Below are 16,991 nucleotides of genomic sequence, written 5' to 3'. Positions count from 1 at the left end.
ATTTTACTAGCTGCACGATCTTCACTATAAAATAGGGAAATAATGTCTGCCCTCTCTTTGAAAATTAAATGAGATAGGGGCATCTGCCTTCGGCTCAGGTCATGATCCCAGGGTCCTGGGATCGAGCCCCGCATCTGGCTCCCTGCTCAGCGGGAAGCCTGCTTCTCCCTCTCCCACTCCCCCTGCTTGTGTTCCCTCTCTCGCTGTGTCTCTATCAAATAAATAAATAAAATATTTTAAAAAATTAAATGAGATAAATAATGTATGTAAAGGCACTCTAAAACTTTTAACATTTTACAAATGTAAGGTATTATTATAATTAACTTCCTCAACAGAATATACTCTTAAGATGGACGCCCTCCCAATGAGGTGCTTCCACCCTGGCTCACATTCTGCTAACACAGAAATGGTTTGTGAACCATTTTTGATGCGTTATATATCTGGCTGAAGTCAGGGCAAGAAGATAACTGCTCCTTTAAACACCTAACCTACCTCCAGTGCTACAACCAGACTGACAAATAACAGAATAACCACCATTAGGAAATGTTAAAATTGAGGCCTATATGTAAAACTAAAATATATTGAGGACCTTATTAGCAGAACATAAAACTTAGAATTAATACTTATGTTGTTATGGACTTAATGTATGTCACCAACTTGGACAACGGAAGAAGAAACCTAAAAGTTCACAATATCCCATCTCTTCACATGTATATGATGATTTACAATTTACTAAGCACTTTCAAATCCATTAATCAATTCTCAAAACTAATCTGAAAACTGGGTTGTAGGTATGGCAGATATTATTACTAACCCCATTTTATAGCTAAGGAACTAGATTTAAATGACTTGCCTAAAGTTGAACCCAGCAAATAGGAGATATTGATTAGGAGACCGCTGATTAAATTCAAGTCTATTTCACATTATGCCCCTTAGCACTTGCATATCAAGATCATATAGGTAAATGAAACCATCACCCTAAAAGCCAACTTGATAAACAGGTATGTCAATAAAATCTGGCAAATAATTTCCTCCATATTTCTTTAGGCACACTGCATTATTAGTCCTCAGATGTTTTGTTTATCAATACCAAAATTCATCTATTAGGATTCAATTAATGCTAGTCTCAATTTTATTATTATTATTTTTTTTAAAGATTTTATTTATTTATTTGAGAGAGAGAATGAGAGAGAGAGAGAGAGAGCACATGAGAGGGGGGAGGGTCAGAGGGAGAAGCAGACTCCCTGCTGAGCAGGGAGCCCAATGTGGGACTCGATCCCGGGACTCCAGGATCATGACCTGAGCTGAAGGCAGTCGCTCAACCAACTGAGCCACCCAGGCGCCCTCAATTTTATTATTAACTACAAATTTTTATCAAATGTACCTCTTACTGTTTTACTGTGTTTCTCTAATACAGGGACACTTATCATCCTAAATTAAATTAGAAATTTTAAAGTGGATTTCTGAGTATGACAGGTATTCACTAGAATTTTAAGTCTGTCTAAACTTGATTTATGAGCTAAGCCTGGCCAGACAGTTTGACAGTTGAACAAAATGAAAAATTAGGACTTGGTCTCACTTTTATCACCAAGAGTAACTTATATCACCTAACTGCTACTGAGAAATTCGCTATGAAAGGTGCAAGTATACCAAGAAACTCATGACTTCCACACCTCTGTCACTCTAACTCAAAAAAAGTGATTCACAGTTGATAGTCTTTCACTATTAAAAATATCTCAAATAAGAAGAGTGAGACAAATAAGTTTAACCTCAAACAAGTTAGGTGATACCACAGATGACTCTAGAAGGAAGATTAGTGTACTGCAGCTGGTATAGCTTGTGTCACTCCTCAACTGCTAACACAGAAATTAAACTCCCATTCTAAAGTAATAAAATGGCATCCAACCAAGAAACATGGAAAAAGTTCAGCTAACAGTATATAAAGTATAAGAAGGGCATATAGAGAAAGATGTAGCATGTCCTCTTCTTTCAAAATATTTTCTCTCACCCAGTTTTGTGCATTACACAAAAATTCCACTTTGGTGATTTTAAGTGGATCAAAAAGCCTAAGGAAGGCCATCTAAAATGCACACAAGGACCAAGTGACAGACATGTGACAAAATCATGCTGTTTAGATATTTTCTCTGCATCAACTTTGCCACTTAAAAAGCTTCTAATTTCAAAATTATAAACCAAAAACTGTAATGCTAAAAAAGGCAAAAAGTAAAGCTCTAACCTTGAGAGAGTAGAGTAAAGAAACTGACAGTACAAGAAAGGCGAAAAGCAGAGTGCTGCAGAATGGAAAAAATAGTCCAAACTAGAAAAAACACAGAAAGGAAAGCAATATTCAAAAAACGATTAGTCAAAGCTGCAAAAAAATGCAGTTCTAAAAAAATTAGATTATAAAGAGAAAAGAGACTATTTGAAAGATAAAACAAATGCAAATTTTTAATATTTAGGTTAAAAATTTTGGTTAATAGGTAAGACAATAATGATAAAATCCCATTTTAATGTATAATATTGGTATCTGATATAAATAGCCAAAGATGTCCATGCTCTGGTGAATGGACTTCAGACAATTCTATTAAAAACTCTGTACAGCAGATGCAACCTGGAGTGTCTACTAATGTCATTTGCTTCAGAAAGCTCTGTCATATCTGTAGTTTGCACTGGTGGGAGACTTAGTGGGTATAAAATGAAGGTGACAAGGGGAAAAAGTCTGCATAGGTAATAAAAAGGATGAAACAACTGAGATACAGTTATAGCAGAGAGCACACATACAAATTTGTAACTTTTATCTTTCTGGGTGGCATCACTTTTAGCCTTTTCCACAACTTAGGGAACCCATATCCTATGTCACAAGAAATTTCAAAAATTTCACAAAATGCTCTCCCCTCCCCCAAAACTCACAAAGGAGATAATCAAATACTTATTTTATTAAAAAATAAGGATAAAAACTCTTATAAGTAATTTCCAAACCTGGTGGCTATAAATTTCCATTTAGTTGACTTATAAAAAATCAATTTTGACTTTTATTAGGTTAAAATGGGATTTTTTTTTAACCTATGTGACAAAATTACTATAAAACCAAAATAGTCTACTGACATTTTAAGGACAGCTCTCCTTATACCACACATTTGACAACTTCTATTACATCTAACTCTGAAGAATCTCCACAGCAATAATTACTTTATAGGTCTTAACATATTTAAAAATGCAAGGTATGTATTTTTTTTTTTTTAAGATTTTATTTATTTGACAGAGAGATAGAGAGCACAAGCAGGCAGAGCGGCAGGCAGAGGGAGAGGGAGAAGCAGGCTCTCCACCGAGCAGGGAGCCCGACACAGGGCTCGATCCCAGGACCCTGGGATCATGACCTGAGCCAAAGGCAGACGCTTAACCGACTGAGCCACCCAGGCGCCCCAAGGTATGTATTTTTTAAAGGCAAATAGCCTCTAGACAATATAAGTCCTTTTGAAGCTCTATTAAGGCCAAGATATTGTAAATATACTATGCTAGGAAGGATGTCTGGAGGAGGAGAGAAAAATCAAGGCATAGCATGGCTAAAACAAGGTAGTTTTGAAAATTCCCACTGCTGGCCAGAAACCAAAAGTTGCTAAAACCTGCTTCTAGCTGTTCAGATATGAAATTTGGCCATATGCTCAGGAAAAGAAGGTCATCTGCATGGCAAAAACCACAAAGATTTCTTCTCAACATAATGTTTTTCTTCGGCTCAGGTCATGATCCCAGGGTCCTGGGATCGAGCCCCGCATCGGGCTCCCTACTCCGCGGGAAGCCTGCTTCTCCCTCTCCCATTCCCCCTGCTTGTGTTCCCTCTCTCGCTGTGTCTCTGTCAAATAAATAAATAAAATCTTAAAAAAAAAAAATTGACACCAAACAATCATAATCTCCTAGATTTTGTTTTCAAATTTGTTTTAAGAGTGAATCATCAAATGAAACACAATAATTTAATTCCTATACATTTCACTTAAATTTTATACCTTATTCATAAAAATTCACAAATCCAAGAGGGGGGAAAAAGACACATTTTTCCAATTTTTAGATTGGAAAATATGGTTGCCATATGTGTAATGAATGTTGGGGTAAATGAACTGCAGCCCAAAGATGTCATACAAGGCGTTTGAACATATTTATAGACACAAACTGAACCACAAACAGTATACTACTCTACTCCTAGCCAGATACATTTTCTCCACCGTTTCATTCAAATCAAGTCTGTCATCTAACACAGCACTTGTTTCTTTCTGTTAATACATTCAGGTTTTCTGTTAAGTTGTCTTACCTTTTGTAAATTTGCCCTGTCTGATGGTGGAACCATCTCAGGAGTAAGAATGTGAGGAGGATCAATGCCCTTTATTAACTTTTGATTGATTAAGTGAAAAGCCAAGGCAAACTGATCTTTTGAAAGCTTCCCACAGTCCTTTGTGTCACATAATGTCCTGTACAAATAAACAAAACAAACAGAATATAAATGCTACAACTGCTATTCTAAAAATCCAGGGAAAAAGTAATAGGACTAGGTAGCTTTTTAAAAATTATCAGTTGAATTAAAAAAGAAACTCATATTTCTGTGTGTTTGGCCTGTCCAAAACTTAAACTCAAATGTTAGAAAAGAGAGATCAGCTAAAATGGTTTTAAAAAAAGAGAGAGAGAAAGAGAATGTTCACCTTGGTGCTGAACAGAGGTCTCTTATCTGGGTTTGCTTTGTGCTTCCTTACCAATTTCCAGAACCACTACAGAGTAAGAGTTGTGATGGGCCAAAGAATCCCAACGTTCTCAACATTAAAAGATGTTAAAAATGAAACCTAAGTTTCAACAAATTTGGTTCATTAGTGGCATTAGAATGATTCTAAAACAAGCAAAAATTTCCACGTTGGCTTGCTTCCTGCAACTCTAGGGAGTAGGCGGATATAAGGATCACCAAGTCAAAGCAGAAACAACAGCTGCAAATGGAGATCACATGTGAAGAGAAGGCAGCAATGTGGAAAGCTTTACAAAATCACTTGAAGAGAAACAGCAAATGTTTTACCCTGTTTTCTTTTCTGTCCTTCCTCCCTTCCTCCCTCCCCCTCTCTCTCTCTTTCTCTCTAAAGCTCAGCTTTCTGAAGTCCTGATCTGTTTCATTCATTGAAACCCAATGTGGCCTGATGAACAGACTATGGGTAAGTTGTCAAAGAAACCCTGAATTCCAACTTCTCTACTTATTTCTTCTTGTGACCTTGAACAAATTTTTTTAACCTCTTCAAGCCTTAGTTTCTTCATCTATAAAGTGGAGATAACACACATTCTGCAAGGTTACAGTGAGAATTAAAGGTAAAGTACATAAAGTCTGGGCATATTGCCAAGCCCATGACAACTGCCATTTATTGAGCACACTGTCTGGCCTAGGCTCTTGAAAGTGGCAATTATTATTAGTTACACATATTGAATCTTTCCCAGTCTTGAGTTCTTGTTCCTCTTAAGGCAGACCTACTGTCCTCATTTGTTCTTTTCTAAGTATCTCTGCAGCTATGTGGTTCCACATCTGATGTTTGCTGCCTCATGAAAACCTCAACATAACCTCTGGTATAGTCAGGTGGATTGGCAACAGGCACACTACAATTTTCATATACATGGTCTCATTTAACATGGTATGCACTAGAGACACTCAAGTTTGTCTTTTTTAAGGACCAAGTGTATACTCTCTATGTAAAGGTATAACAGAATACATATGCCCTACAGAATTATAAGAGCACACCTTGAAGATACTGTTTTGTATATTGTTTAAATTTCAGATTTTTTGATTCTCCCTTAAAAATTTAAGTTTAATTGATATAAACAAATGCTGCATTTTAACATTTTAATAATCATTAACTGACATTGTCAATCTTATAAAACAGGTAATCCATTCTCAAGCTTTTATCCATTATCCAGAAGAAATTCTCATATTTAAATTTTCTCTACAAAAAATTCTGAAACAAAACTGTCCAATTTACAAATGCCTAAAAATAAGAATGCACAAAACTAGAGTTATACAAAACCATATTTGTTTTCTAAATCAATTTAAATAAAATCTTACCAAATATGGGCTAGTAAGGTAGAAGGTAAACCTGTCTTCAGGAAGATTTCACGGACTTCCAATCCAGACACAAAGCCATCCATATCTTTATCAGTTTTCAAGAAGATCTCATCATATTTAGCCTTTTCTGCAGGGGATACAACCCACTACAGGAAAGAAATAAAAATAAAAATAAGTAAATATGTATATATAGAGAGAGAGAGAAAGAGAGAATTTGTCAGAATGAAACAGACTTTGAAATGTCATTCTTGCAATCCATGATAGTATCTGTCAAAATTCTGAGCAATTCCACCCCACTAACTGTACCATTCCATCACAGCCTAATCGAAATGCTGTGGTGAAGAGAAAATTACAGATGAAAAATATAGGTTAGTTGGGACTATACTTATAGATGCCCATTTCACTTTTTTCCTTTTAAGTAATGAGTAAATTCAAGCATAGTTAACTCTTGACTTATGAATGACCACATTAATATGGGTAACTGTGAGAGTCTGTATAAACAAAATATTCAGATAATTCTCAATCCCCATTTTTTATAGTTTCATTCAGCATTCTTAGCTGTAGCTGAATTAGCTGATTTGCATATCCTGCCATTATTTTCCTTTACTCAGCCTGACAAGCAGCAGGCTGGAGGAAAAAAAGGCTCTTGACAACCCAAAATTGGATAATTTGATCCCAAAGAATCAAGAGTTAACTGGGGATTAAAAAAACAAAAATATCTATTAACTATGCCCGGGCAAGCATGCCAGATTAGCATGGAGTATCTTCTGTCTCCAACTCTAATTCCAGGTAGATCAAGGCAAAGCCAATAAAACATCCATATGACCTAAGTAAGGCCAAATGCAGGAGAAGGATTATATGTCTTCTCTGGGACATGACATTATGCAGGTTCAACCAGAGGGTGCTCTAAATCTTTGATCCCTTTGATTGCTCCTTCTGTCTTCATCAAGCAATCAACTATTAAATGCCATGCACTTAAAAAAAAGTCCTTTAACACTGATAGATCTATACCTGTCTTAACGGTGCTTTGGTAGGTAAAATGCCTACAGGTGGTAAGGAGTGGTAAGGTTCCTCGGCTGATGCTGATGAGGGGATCAACCACACAGAGCCTGATATACTGACCGTTTTTCTCTTAGAAGGTGGCACCAAGGCGGGAGGCAAGGACATTGGCACAGGTTCTTTCTCCAATGCGCAGTATACCAAAAACATGGCCTTCAAGAGAGATGAATCAGGGTCATATATATTAAAATCATTTAACAACACCGACCCACTGAACTGATTATTGTTCACACAAAGCAGCTTTAAGCTGTCTCAAATTCTTTTTTTTTTTTTAAGAAATTAGGCTGGGAAAGAAAGAAGGAGGAAGAGAGAGAGAGAGATGAAAGGAAGAAAGGAGAAAAGGAAATAAATCAAAGCTAAGCAACTTTTAGGAATATATCCAAAGTAGCAAAAACTCAGACACACACCCTTCAATTAAAGATCTTGCAATGTCAAAAGCAAACAATCTGGGAAAAAGATATTTGCAAAGAAAGAGCTAATCTCCCTAAAAAGAGTCCCTAGAAATTAACAGAAGAAAAAAACAAAATCCAATAGGAAAATGGGTAAAGAGTAAAAACAGGTATTTTACAGAAAAGTAAATACTACAAATGGTCTATAATATACAAAAATATGCTCACTTTCACAAGAAAACTTCAAATTAAAACTGTATTAAAATACCATTTTCCACTTAACTGGCAAAAATCCAAAGTTTCATAAAGCACGTTCTTAACTACACTAGGCAAACAGGCACCCTCAGACATTGCTAGTGGGAGCTCAAACTGGTACCAAGCCTATGAAGGACAAATTGGCAACAACTACCAAATTTATTTACTTCTCCTTTGGCTCAGCAATCCCCCATCTGGGAATTTATCCTCAGACTTACCTGCCTCCATAAAAAAACACTGTGTGAAAAAGATTGTTAATCACAGAATTCTTTGTAGCAGCACCCAAGTGCTCAACCACAAAAGACTGGTTTTAAACAATTATGATACAGCTATACAATAAAATACTATGAAACAAAAGCAAAAACAAAAACCAACGAACAAAAACCATTGAAAACATTCTTTATCTTAACTGCAGTACCTTCACAAATATATACAATTATCAAAACTCATCAAATTATATACTTAAATTGAATGCAATTCACTGTATGTAAAGTAGTTCTTCAATAAAGCTGACCTGGGCGGGGGGGTTAGTAATCGTAGAGCTCTCTATGTGAAGATATCCAAGTACAGTGTTAATGTGTATAATAGTGTGTATAGTGTGTTATCTTTTGCAGTAAGGGAGTAATATTTATTCATATGTGTTTATATTTGCATTTTAGAAGTCTAGAAGAATGAACAAGAAATTAAGAAAAGTGGTTGATTATAGAGTGGGTATAAATGAAGCACTGAGGGCAAGGATGGAACTGAGTTTTTTTCCACTGAATACCTTCTTATATTGTACTGCTTTCTGAACCATGAGAATGTATTACCTATTTAAAATTATTTTTAATTATTAAATAAAGCATTTGCACAAAGTGGAACAACCTACATATAGAATGTTCCAGGATATTCCCTCATTTTAAAGAATTCAAGACACCTTCAAGACTTTCAAAAGATAGTTTCCCTGACAACCTTCAAGCATATGAAATTGCTCAAAGCAACCTGGAACCTCTGGGGCGCCTGGGTGGCTCAGGTCATAATCCCAGGGTCCTGGGATCGAGCCCCGCGTCGGGCTCCCTGCTCAGCAGGAAGCCTGCTTCTCCCTCTACCACTCCCCCTGCTTGTGTTCCCTCTCTCGGTGTCTCTGTCTCTCTGTCAAATAAATAAATAAAATCTTTTAAAAAAAAAAAAAAAGCAACCTGGAACCTCCAAAAAGATTCCAACAGCAACTTGGAGGAAGCTTAAGTACTTAATTATTTTTCTTCCACTGAAAATAACATTTTTCGGTGGCGCCTGGGTGGCTCAGTCGTTAAGCATCTGCCTTCGGCTCAGGTCATGATCCCAGAGTCCTGGGATCGAGCCCCGCATCGGGCTCCCTGATCCGCGGGAAGCCTGCTTCTCCCTCTCCTACCCCCTGCTTGTGTTCCCTCTCTCGCTGTGTCTCTGTCAAATAAATCAACAAAATCTTTTATTAAAAATAAAATAAAATAACATTTTTCCCCAAAAAAAGTTTGCTTACAATTCTAAGTTAAGTTTTATGGGGCTTTCAAATCAGTATTTACTGAGCATCTAATACAAAAACACTGATCCCTGATTTGTGTGATTACAAATATTTTATGTATGAAGAAACTGAAGCTCAGAGATGCTAAGTAACTTGCCTGATACCTTTTAAGATAGTATAGGGTTCAGGGCGCCTGGGTGGCTCAGTTGGTTAAGCGACTGCCTTCGGCTCGGGTCATGATCCTGGAGTCCCGGGATCGAGTCCCGCATCGGGCTCCCTGCTCAGCAGGGGGTCTGCTTCTCCCTCCGACCCTCCTCCCTCTCATGCTCTCTGTCTCTCATTCTCTCTCTCTCAAATAAATAAATAAAATCTTAAAAAAAAAAAAAAAAAAGATAGTATAGGGTTCAAACAAAGATCTGGCTACAAAGCTCTTGTTTTTCTCAGATTTGATAGCTTCATTAGGAGCACACATATAATTTTACAATACCATGTTCTCCTCCACAAAGGATAAAACTAAACTTACACCCAATGGGACCCAAATTGTAGCAGGTATCAGAATTACCGGGACAACTTTATAAAGCACAAATTTCTGGGCTCCACTCCCAGAATTCTAGAATCATTAAGTCTGGGTTGGGCCTGGTATTTTAAATTTCTAAGAAGTCTCCAAGGATGCTGATGCTCTTTGTCCTGGGACCATATTTAACCGTTTGGCCCAAACCAAGAATTCTCTTCTTCCCATTCACTAGTCAACTTGAAGAATTCAATTTAGTTTTAGAAACACACAAACTTTATTATCTTCAAAAGCTTGAAACTCCAGAGTGAAAACAATCTGGCTAGCACATACTTTCAACCAAATTCATGATATAGGCAATATTATTAAATTGGCACTGAGCTAAAAGAAGTGACTAACATGCACATTAAAGGTCAGCATTCCTCTTGATGCAGATGGGAGTCATTTCCTGGAAAAGGAGACACTAGAAGCAAAAAAGCTATGTCAGCTATCTGCTGCCAATAGACAACACAGTTTTTGAAAGTTAAAAAAAAAAAAAAGTATCATTAATTTCATGTTGCGTTGAAAATAGTTTGCCTGACAAAACTGAAGCCAAAAAATTTTCTACCAAATAAAACAAAAAAGTGAACAGTATACTGCTGGGTTGTGATTTTTTTTTTTTTATTATATTGTACTTCATCCTAATCAAAGCCTGCCATTGAAACAAATATAGCAACTAAATCAAATGATGCACCATGTTCATCGAAAGAAAAAAAGAAAAAAATCTGGCAAAATCAAGCCTAAGCTTTCTCAGTGATAGCAGGGAAAGGGGATTTAGTTTTACTATTGCAGTCAATTACCAGTAGCTTCTCACTTTGTTTTCTTTTTATTCTCTGTCCTTTCAGGGAGCATTTCTCAAATTTTAGTGGCCATCAGAATCTCTGAGAGGGCTTCTCTGACCCTACCCCGGACATTCTGATTTAGTTGGGCTGGGCTAAGGCCTAAGACTCTGCATTTCTAATAAATTCTCTGGTAATGTTGATGTTGCTGATGGGAGACCATACTTTGAGATCCACTATTTTAGGAGTTTCCTTTAGAGTTTTATTTGCTCATTCATCTACTCAATCACTTGAACGGCCAGTTTTAATTTCTTAAAATAGCATTCTGGGATGAAAATAATGGGCATTTCTTATGTATGACAAGTAATACAAGTTTTCTTCATCAATTTAATTCAACAAAATATTTACTGAGAAATCTCTAGCCACCAGGCACTGTGCTAGGCACTAGAAATAGAAAACTAAAAAGATATTTTATGTTTACTACCTGATAGAACCAGCAAATATGTAACAAGTTAATTTCAGTACAATGTGAACATGTAATACAAATACAGTTAATAAATCTCAAAGTGCCAAAAACTCTTCACATGAGGACCCAACAAATGCTACTAAAATTTAGACTTAACAGAAAAAAAAATTTAGACTTAACAGAAAAACTTAAGGCCTAGTAAGAATGTAAAAACCAGTACAAAGATATGAAGACAGAATACAAAGTAAAAAGGGCATGAGTCTGCCTCTCCAGAGAACAGAATAGGAAAAGAGGAAAATAATAACTTTATAGTGAAGAAATCTGGCAAACACTATCTTTACCAAGTGACGAAGATTAACATCACCAGTAATGGCATGTGGACACTATGTATCCCCCGATAAGTGTGATGAGAAAGGCATTTCACACCTGTGGTATTCTTTCCAAAAACCCGTACCTCTAGTCTATCCATGAGAAAAACATCAGACAAACCTAGACTGGCAGACCTTCTATAGGATACCTAGCTAGTGCTCCTTGATAATGCCGAAGTCATAGAAGCAAAACAGAAAAACTACCATATACTAAAGGAGACACCAGGGAAATACAAATCAAAACCACTATGAGATAATACCTTACACATGTCAGACTAGCCAGAATCAGAAAGACAAGAAATAACAAGTGTCAGCAAGGATGTGGAGAAAAAGGAATCCTGCTGTACTGTTGGTGGGAATGTAAACTGCTGCAGCCACTGTGGAAAAAAGTATGGAGGTTCCTCAAAAAATTAAAAATAGCAATATTATATGACCCAGTAATTCCACTACTGGGTATTTACCCAAAGAAAACAAAAACTCTAATTAAAAAAGATGTATGCACCTCCATGTTTATTGCAGCATTATTTGCAATAGCAAAGCACCCCAAGTGTCCACTGATAGATGAATGGATAAAGAGATGTGGTACACACACACGGGAATATTACTCAGCCATAAAAAAAGAATGAGATCTTGCCATTTGCAATAATATGGATAGTCCTGGGTGGCTCAGTTGGTTAAGCAACTGTCTTCGGCTCAGGTCATGACCCTGGAGTCCCAGGATCAAGTCCCGCATCAGGCTCCCTGCTCAGTGAGAAGCCTGCTTCTCTCTCTGACCCTACCCCCTCTTGTGCACTCTCTCTCTCAAATAAATAAATAAAATCTTTAAAAAAATAAAATAATATGGATAGCCCCAGAGAATACAATGCTAAGTGAAATAAGTCAGACAAAGACAAATACCATGATTTCACTCACATGTGGAATCTAAGAAATATATGAACAAATAAACAAAGAGAAAACAAACAAGAAAATAGACTCTTAAATACAGAGAGCAAACTGGTAGTTGCGGGGGGTGGGGGGGCTGGGAGGGTGAAATAGATAAAAGAGATTAAAAAGTACAAACTTCCAGTTATAAATAAGTCACAGAGATGAAAAGCACAGCATAGGGAATATAATCAATAAGACTGTAATAACATTGGTAACAGACAGTAACTATACTTATTGTGGTTATTGTGGTTACTGAGCAATGTATAGAATTGTTGAATCATTATGTTGTACACCTGAAACTAATATAACACTGTATGTTAATTATATTATTTCAATTAAAAAAAGGTTACAAATTCTGAAAAGTAAAAAAAAAATACTATGGACTATGTTGCCCCATTCATGAAATAAAAAGAAAGAAAAAGATTTATCAGGCAAAGTCTACCAAAACAATGCTAGTAAGACTACTGATATTGACAAAACCACAAGGAAAATCCTAGAACCGAGGACTAAATTAACCAAGTAAAATCTAGAATTTTAGTTACCAAAAAATGTTCTAAAATCTTCTGGGGTTAGGAGGTGAAGAAGAAAGAAGTGAAAATAATCTAAAGGACTTGTTATACTGGCGTGAAGGTTAACTTACTTTCAGCTACTGGAGAAAGTATGATTAAGTACAGGGATAGGTGTTGTTAACCATTAATGGCATAGACATTATAACAGAATTTCCACTTTAATAAGAAGGGAAAATTCAATGAATCCCTAGTTGATAACCAGGAACAATAGGAACAGGAAAAAAAGAGAAAATAATAATGTTAAATAAATAAGGTAGGGGGAATAAAATCAATATATGCATCATTATCTTAAAAGACAAAAACTGTCAAATTAGGTAAAAAACTGAAACACAGCAACATGCTGTTTTCAAGAGATACATTTTAAATATAAGAAATATCAGGTAATCCAGATAAAAAGAGAAGAGAGGCAGTAGAAATATCACATGAAGAGTGCCTGGGTGGCTCAGCTGGTTAAACATCCGACTCTTGATTTTGCCCTAGGTCATGATCTCAGGGTGGTGGGATCGAGCCCTGAGCCCCCAGTCGAGCCCTGAGCCCCCAGTCGGGTTCCATGCTCAGCAGGGAGTCTGCTTGAGATTCTCTTTCTCCTTTCCCTCCCTTCCCGCCCCTCCCCCACAACTCGTGCACACTTTCTCTTTCTCAAATAAATAAATAAATCTTAAAAAAAAAAATATCACATGAGCTGGAATCCAAAATTAAAGGCATGATAAAGTTGGTAAGTATTTCTGAGGAATGCACATAGAAAGAAATCAAATGTGCAAAATGTTAAAATTAGTAAATCTAGGAGAAGGCACATGGATGTTCACTATTTTTTTTTAAGTAGTAACTTCCTATAAATGCGTCATTCATTCTTAAATTATTCTTTCAATAAAGGCTTACTTTTATTTTAAAAAAGAGTAGGTTACCTAGTAAAAGGCTTAAGGGCATATAAGATAAACTGTGTTTAATCACTTACCTTAGCACATACTACCATTAATCAAATGAGGATAATACTATTATCCATCTATCTTAACTATGCTTATACAAACGCTTCTTTGAAATTTTTAATTGTTGTCTTCATAAGAAAAAAAATCCCTCTACACATCTTACCAATGCAAAGATTTTATGCCAATATTCTTAACACAAAAGCTATTTATGAAAAGTTAACAGAGTTTGACAGTCTTTCAAAGTACATCAGCCAAATCTCAATATACCACTTTCTTTCCCAAAAACACCAAACATTGAATCAACCTTTAATATATAGCTGGGAAAACTTTTGTCACCACTTGAGGGGGTATCCCCTGCCACTTCCCAATTATCACCCAAGTTAAAATAAAAATACTAGGGACTAACGACCATCAACTCAAGTCACACTTTAAGTTTCCATTTCTCAATTTTTTTTCAAATGTAATAATATTCTTCCTATTTTAGTTGACTCTTGGGAGATAAACAGAATAAAATTTATGAAAGGGCAAAAAAGGAAAAATAAGGCAAATGAGAAACAAAAACGTAATCAATAAAATTGATATGATGAGTTTTTAGAGGTGTAATATCTTCCGAGCAGAAATGCTGACACATCCAGGGAACATATGTAAAAACAGGTCATGAACTTGGCAAAGAAGAAAACCTCAAGAAATTTTTTTTTTAATATTTTATTTATTTATTTGACAGAGAGAGAGAGCACAAGCAGGGGAAGTGGCAGGCAGAGGGAGAAGCAGGCTTCCCACTGAGCAGGGAGCCTGATGCGGGGCTCGATCCCAGGACGCTGGGATCATGACCTGAGCCGAAGGCAGCTGCTTAACCGACTCAGCCACCCAGGCGCCCAAGAAATTTTTTTTTTTTTTTAAAGATTTTATTTATTTATTTGACAGAGAGATAGAGAGAGAGAACAAGTAGGCAGAGAGGCAGGCAGAGAGGCAGGCAGAGGGAGAGGGAGCCCGATGCCAGGCTTGATCCCAGGACCCTGGGATCACGACCTGAGCTGAAGGCAGCCGCTTAACCGACTGAGCCACCCAGGCGCCCCCCAAGAAATTTTTTAAATAGAGATTTTTAAAGACCACATTCTCGAGGTGTAATCTAATCAAGCTAAAAGTATATACATATGTAACTAAAAACCAACCAAACTTAACTACTTTGAAATTAGGAAATATATTCCTAAACAGATAATTAAAAAAACCCTAAAAATTATCTAAAAAGTAGCAAAAAGGAGAATACTTTATATCAATATCTATGGAATCCAGCTAAGCCTGTACTCAAGAGAAAATATATACTTTAAATGTTTTCAATATTAAAGATGATAAAAAATAAAGGGACTTAGTACTCATTTTCCAAAGTTTTTGTTTTTTATTTATTTTTATTTTTTAAAGATTTTATTTATTTATTTGAGAGAGAGAATGAGAGAGAGAGAGCACATGAGAGGGGGGAGAGTCAGAGGGAGAAGCAGACTCCCTGCTGAGCAGGGAGCCTGATGCGGGACTCGATCCCGGGACTCCAGGATCATGACCTGAGCCGAAGGCAGTCGCTTAACCAACTGAGCCACCCAGGCACCCTAAAGTTTTTTTTTTTTAAAGGCAAACCAAAAGAAACTAGGAAGAAAGAACTAAAGTAAAAGCTGAGAAGAATAAAAAAGTCAAAACATAATAGAAAGGATGATTACATCCAAAAGACGGCTCTTTTAAAAGATTTAAAACTAGACAAAATTCAATTAAACAAAAGATCTCTCGAGAGGGGGCAAAAATACACAAGATTTGGAATGAGAAAGTAGCACAACCACAACCCCAGAAGAGATTAAAAGAATAATGCCAATCTGTCATGAGTTCAAAAAGTCAAAGAAATAGATAATTTCTTAGCAAAATAAAGACAGAAAATCTGAACAGACGAATTTCCAAGTAAGAGATTAAAAGGGGGATTAGAGATTTACTATTCGTGAGCTCACAGCAGAGTTCTATGTAGCCTTTAAGGAAGAGATGACCACAACTCTATTTGGAATTAACTTCCAATTTCCAAAGATGACATGTCTTCAGATAAGATGTCAAAACTTTCTCTGACTCTATAAATGAAGTGCAACTACAGTGTTATCCATGTTTTCTTTTAATAAAACAAATGTGAAAATCTGGGGGCATATATGAAGTAAAATTATTCCATAGCAGAAGGAGGTACTGAGATGTGGTGCCTGGTTAAGATGGAATACAAAGGCTCAATACCACTCAGCATCTTTACAGTATATTATCCAAAGCAGATAATCCTATGTACCTTAAAGTCAAATAAAATGAAGATGGTAAGAACATACATTTTCTATTATCCATTTGTTTAAAAATATTTATTGACTACCTGTACACTTTAGATAAAAATACACGTACCAACAATCTTAAGGAAATATAGTTTTCCTCTGAGGACAAACAGGGAAATTCTCACTTGAAAAACCATTAAGATGTTTAAGATTTTAAGAGCATTAGGTTACTTACAACTGCAAACTCATCTCTGTCAAGCATTCCATCATGATCAATGTCACTCAACTCCCAAACCTTAAAAAGAAAAGAATTGACAAAAATTAATGTTCTTTCATTTCATGTGCTACCTGTAAACACCAAATACATAAACGGGGGGGGGGGAACGCGTGCAAAAGTTTCATCTAAACATTAAAATATCTATTTCTCAGAGAAATTTCATTTATGCTGAACATTTTATTATATCACTATTATATTCTGTATTAACATTATTATAAAAAGTAATAATTCTTAATACAAGTATTTTTTAAATAAAAATTCCTTACAAAATTTTAAAGAAAATATTTTGTTTCTCTCAAGTAAGAAAACAATTATGTACACAGCACTTTAAACAGCTACAATGCTTTTTCACAAACATCATCTCAGTTAATTCATGCAACAACTCCATGTGGTACTATCAACCTGCTTTTAGACATGAGGTGACAGGACTTAGTTAGGATCATGCGACCATTATTAAGTTATAGAATCAGTATTCAACATGAAGATTTCCAACTAAGTCCATTATTATTTTCCATACAGAATCTCTGATCAACTAAAAGATAAATCCAGTGAATACTGTGTTATTAATTATGAACCAACTAATGTCCA

The 16,991-nt window shown here is 36.0% G+C and overlaps 1 protein-coding gene across 4 annotated transcripts in view; it reads right to left on the bottom strand.

Annotated features, from left to right (window-relative positions):
* EPS15 (epidermal growth factor receptor pathway substrate 15) overlaps positions 1-16,991 on the bottom strand; it is a 140,589-nt gene that overhangs the window by 73,866 nt on the left and 49,732 nt on the right. For 3 of the 4 annotated variants that reach the window (XM_036108416.2, XM_036108412.2, XM_078073162.1), the window contains 4 exons: positions 16,362-16,421; positions 7,091-7,291; positions 6,080-6,225; positions 4,304-4,460 (listed from right to left, as the gene is read on the bottom strand). In XM_036108416.2, the coding sequence (XP_035964309.1) occupies positions 4,304-4,460; positions 6,080-6,225; positions 7,091-7,291; positions 16,362-16,421 (564 nt within the window). The remainder of the gene's footprint in view (positions 1-4,303; positions 4,461-6,079; positions 6,226-7,090; positions 7,292-16,361; positions 16,422-16,991) is intronic. The other variant, XM_036108414.2, reaches the window with a different exon arrangement.

This window comes from Halichoerus grypus, chromosome 5 (genome assembly GCF_964656455.1).
Source record: "Halichoerus grypus chromosome 5, mHalGry1.hap1.1, whole genome shotgun sequence".
NCBI lineage: Eukaryota > Metazoa > Chordata > Mammalia > Carnivora > Phocidae > Halichoerus > Halichoerus grypus.
Note: the sequence above shows the minus strand (reverse complement) of the source record. Positions and strands in the feature narration are given on the sequence as shown.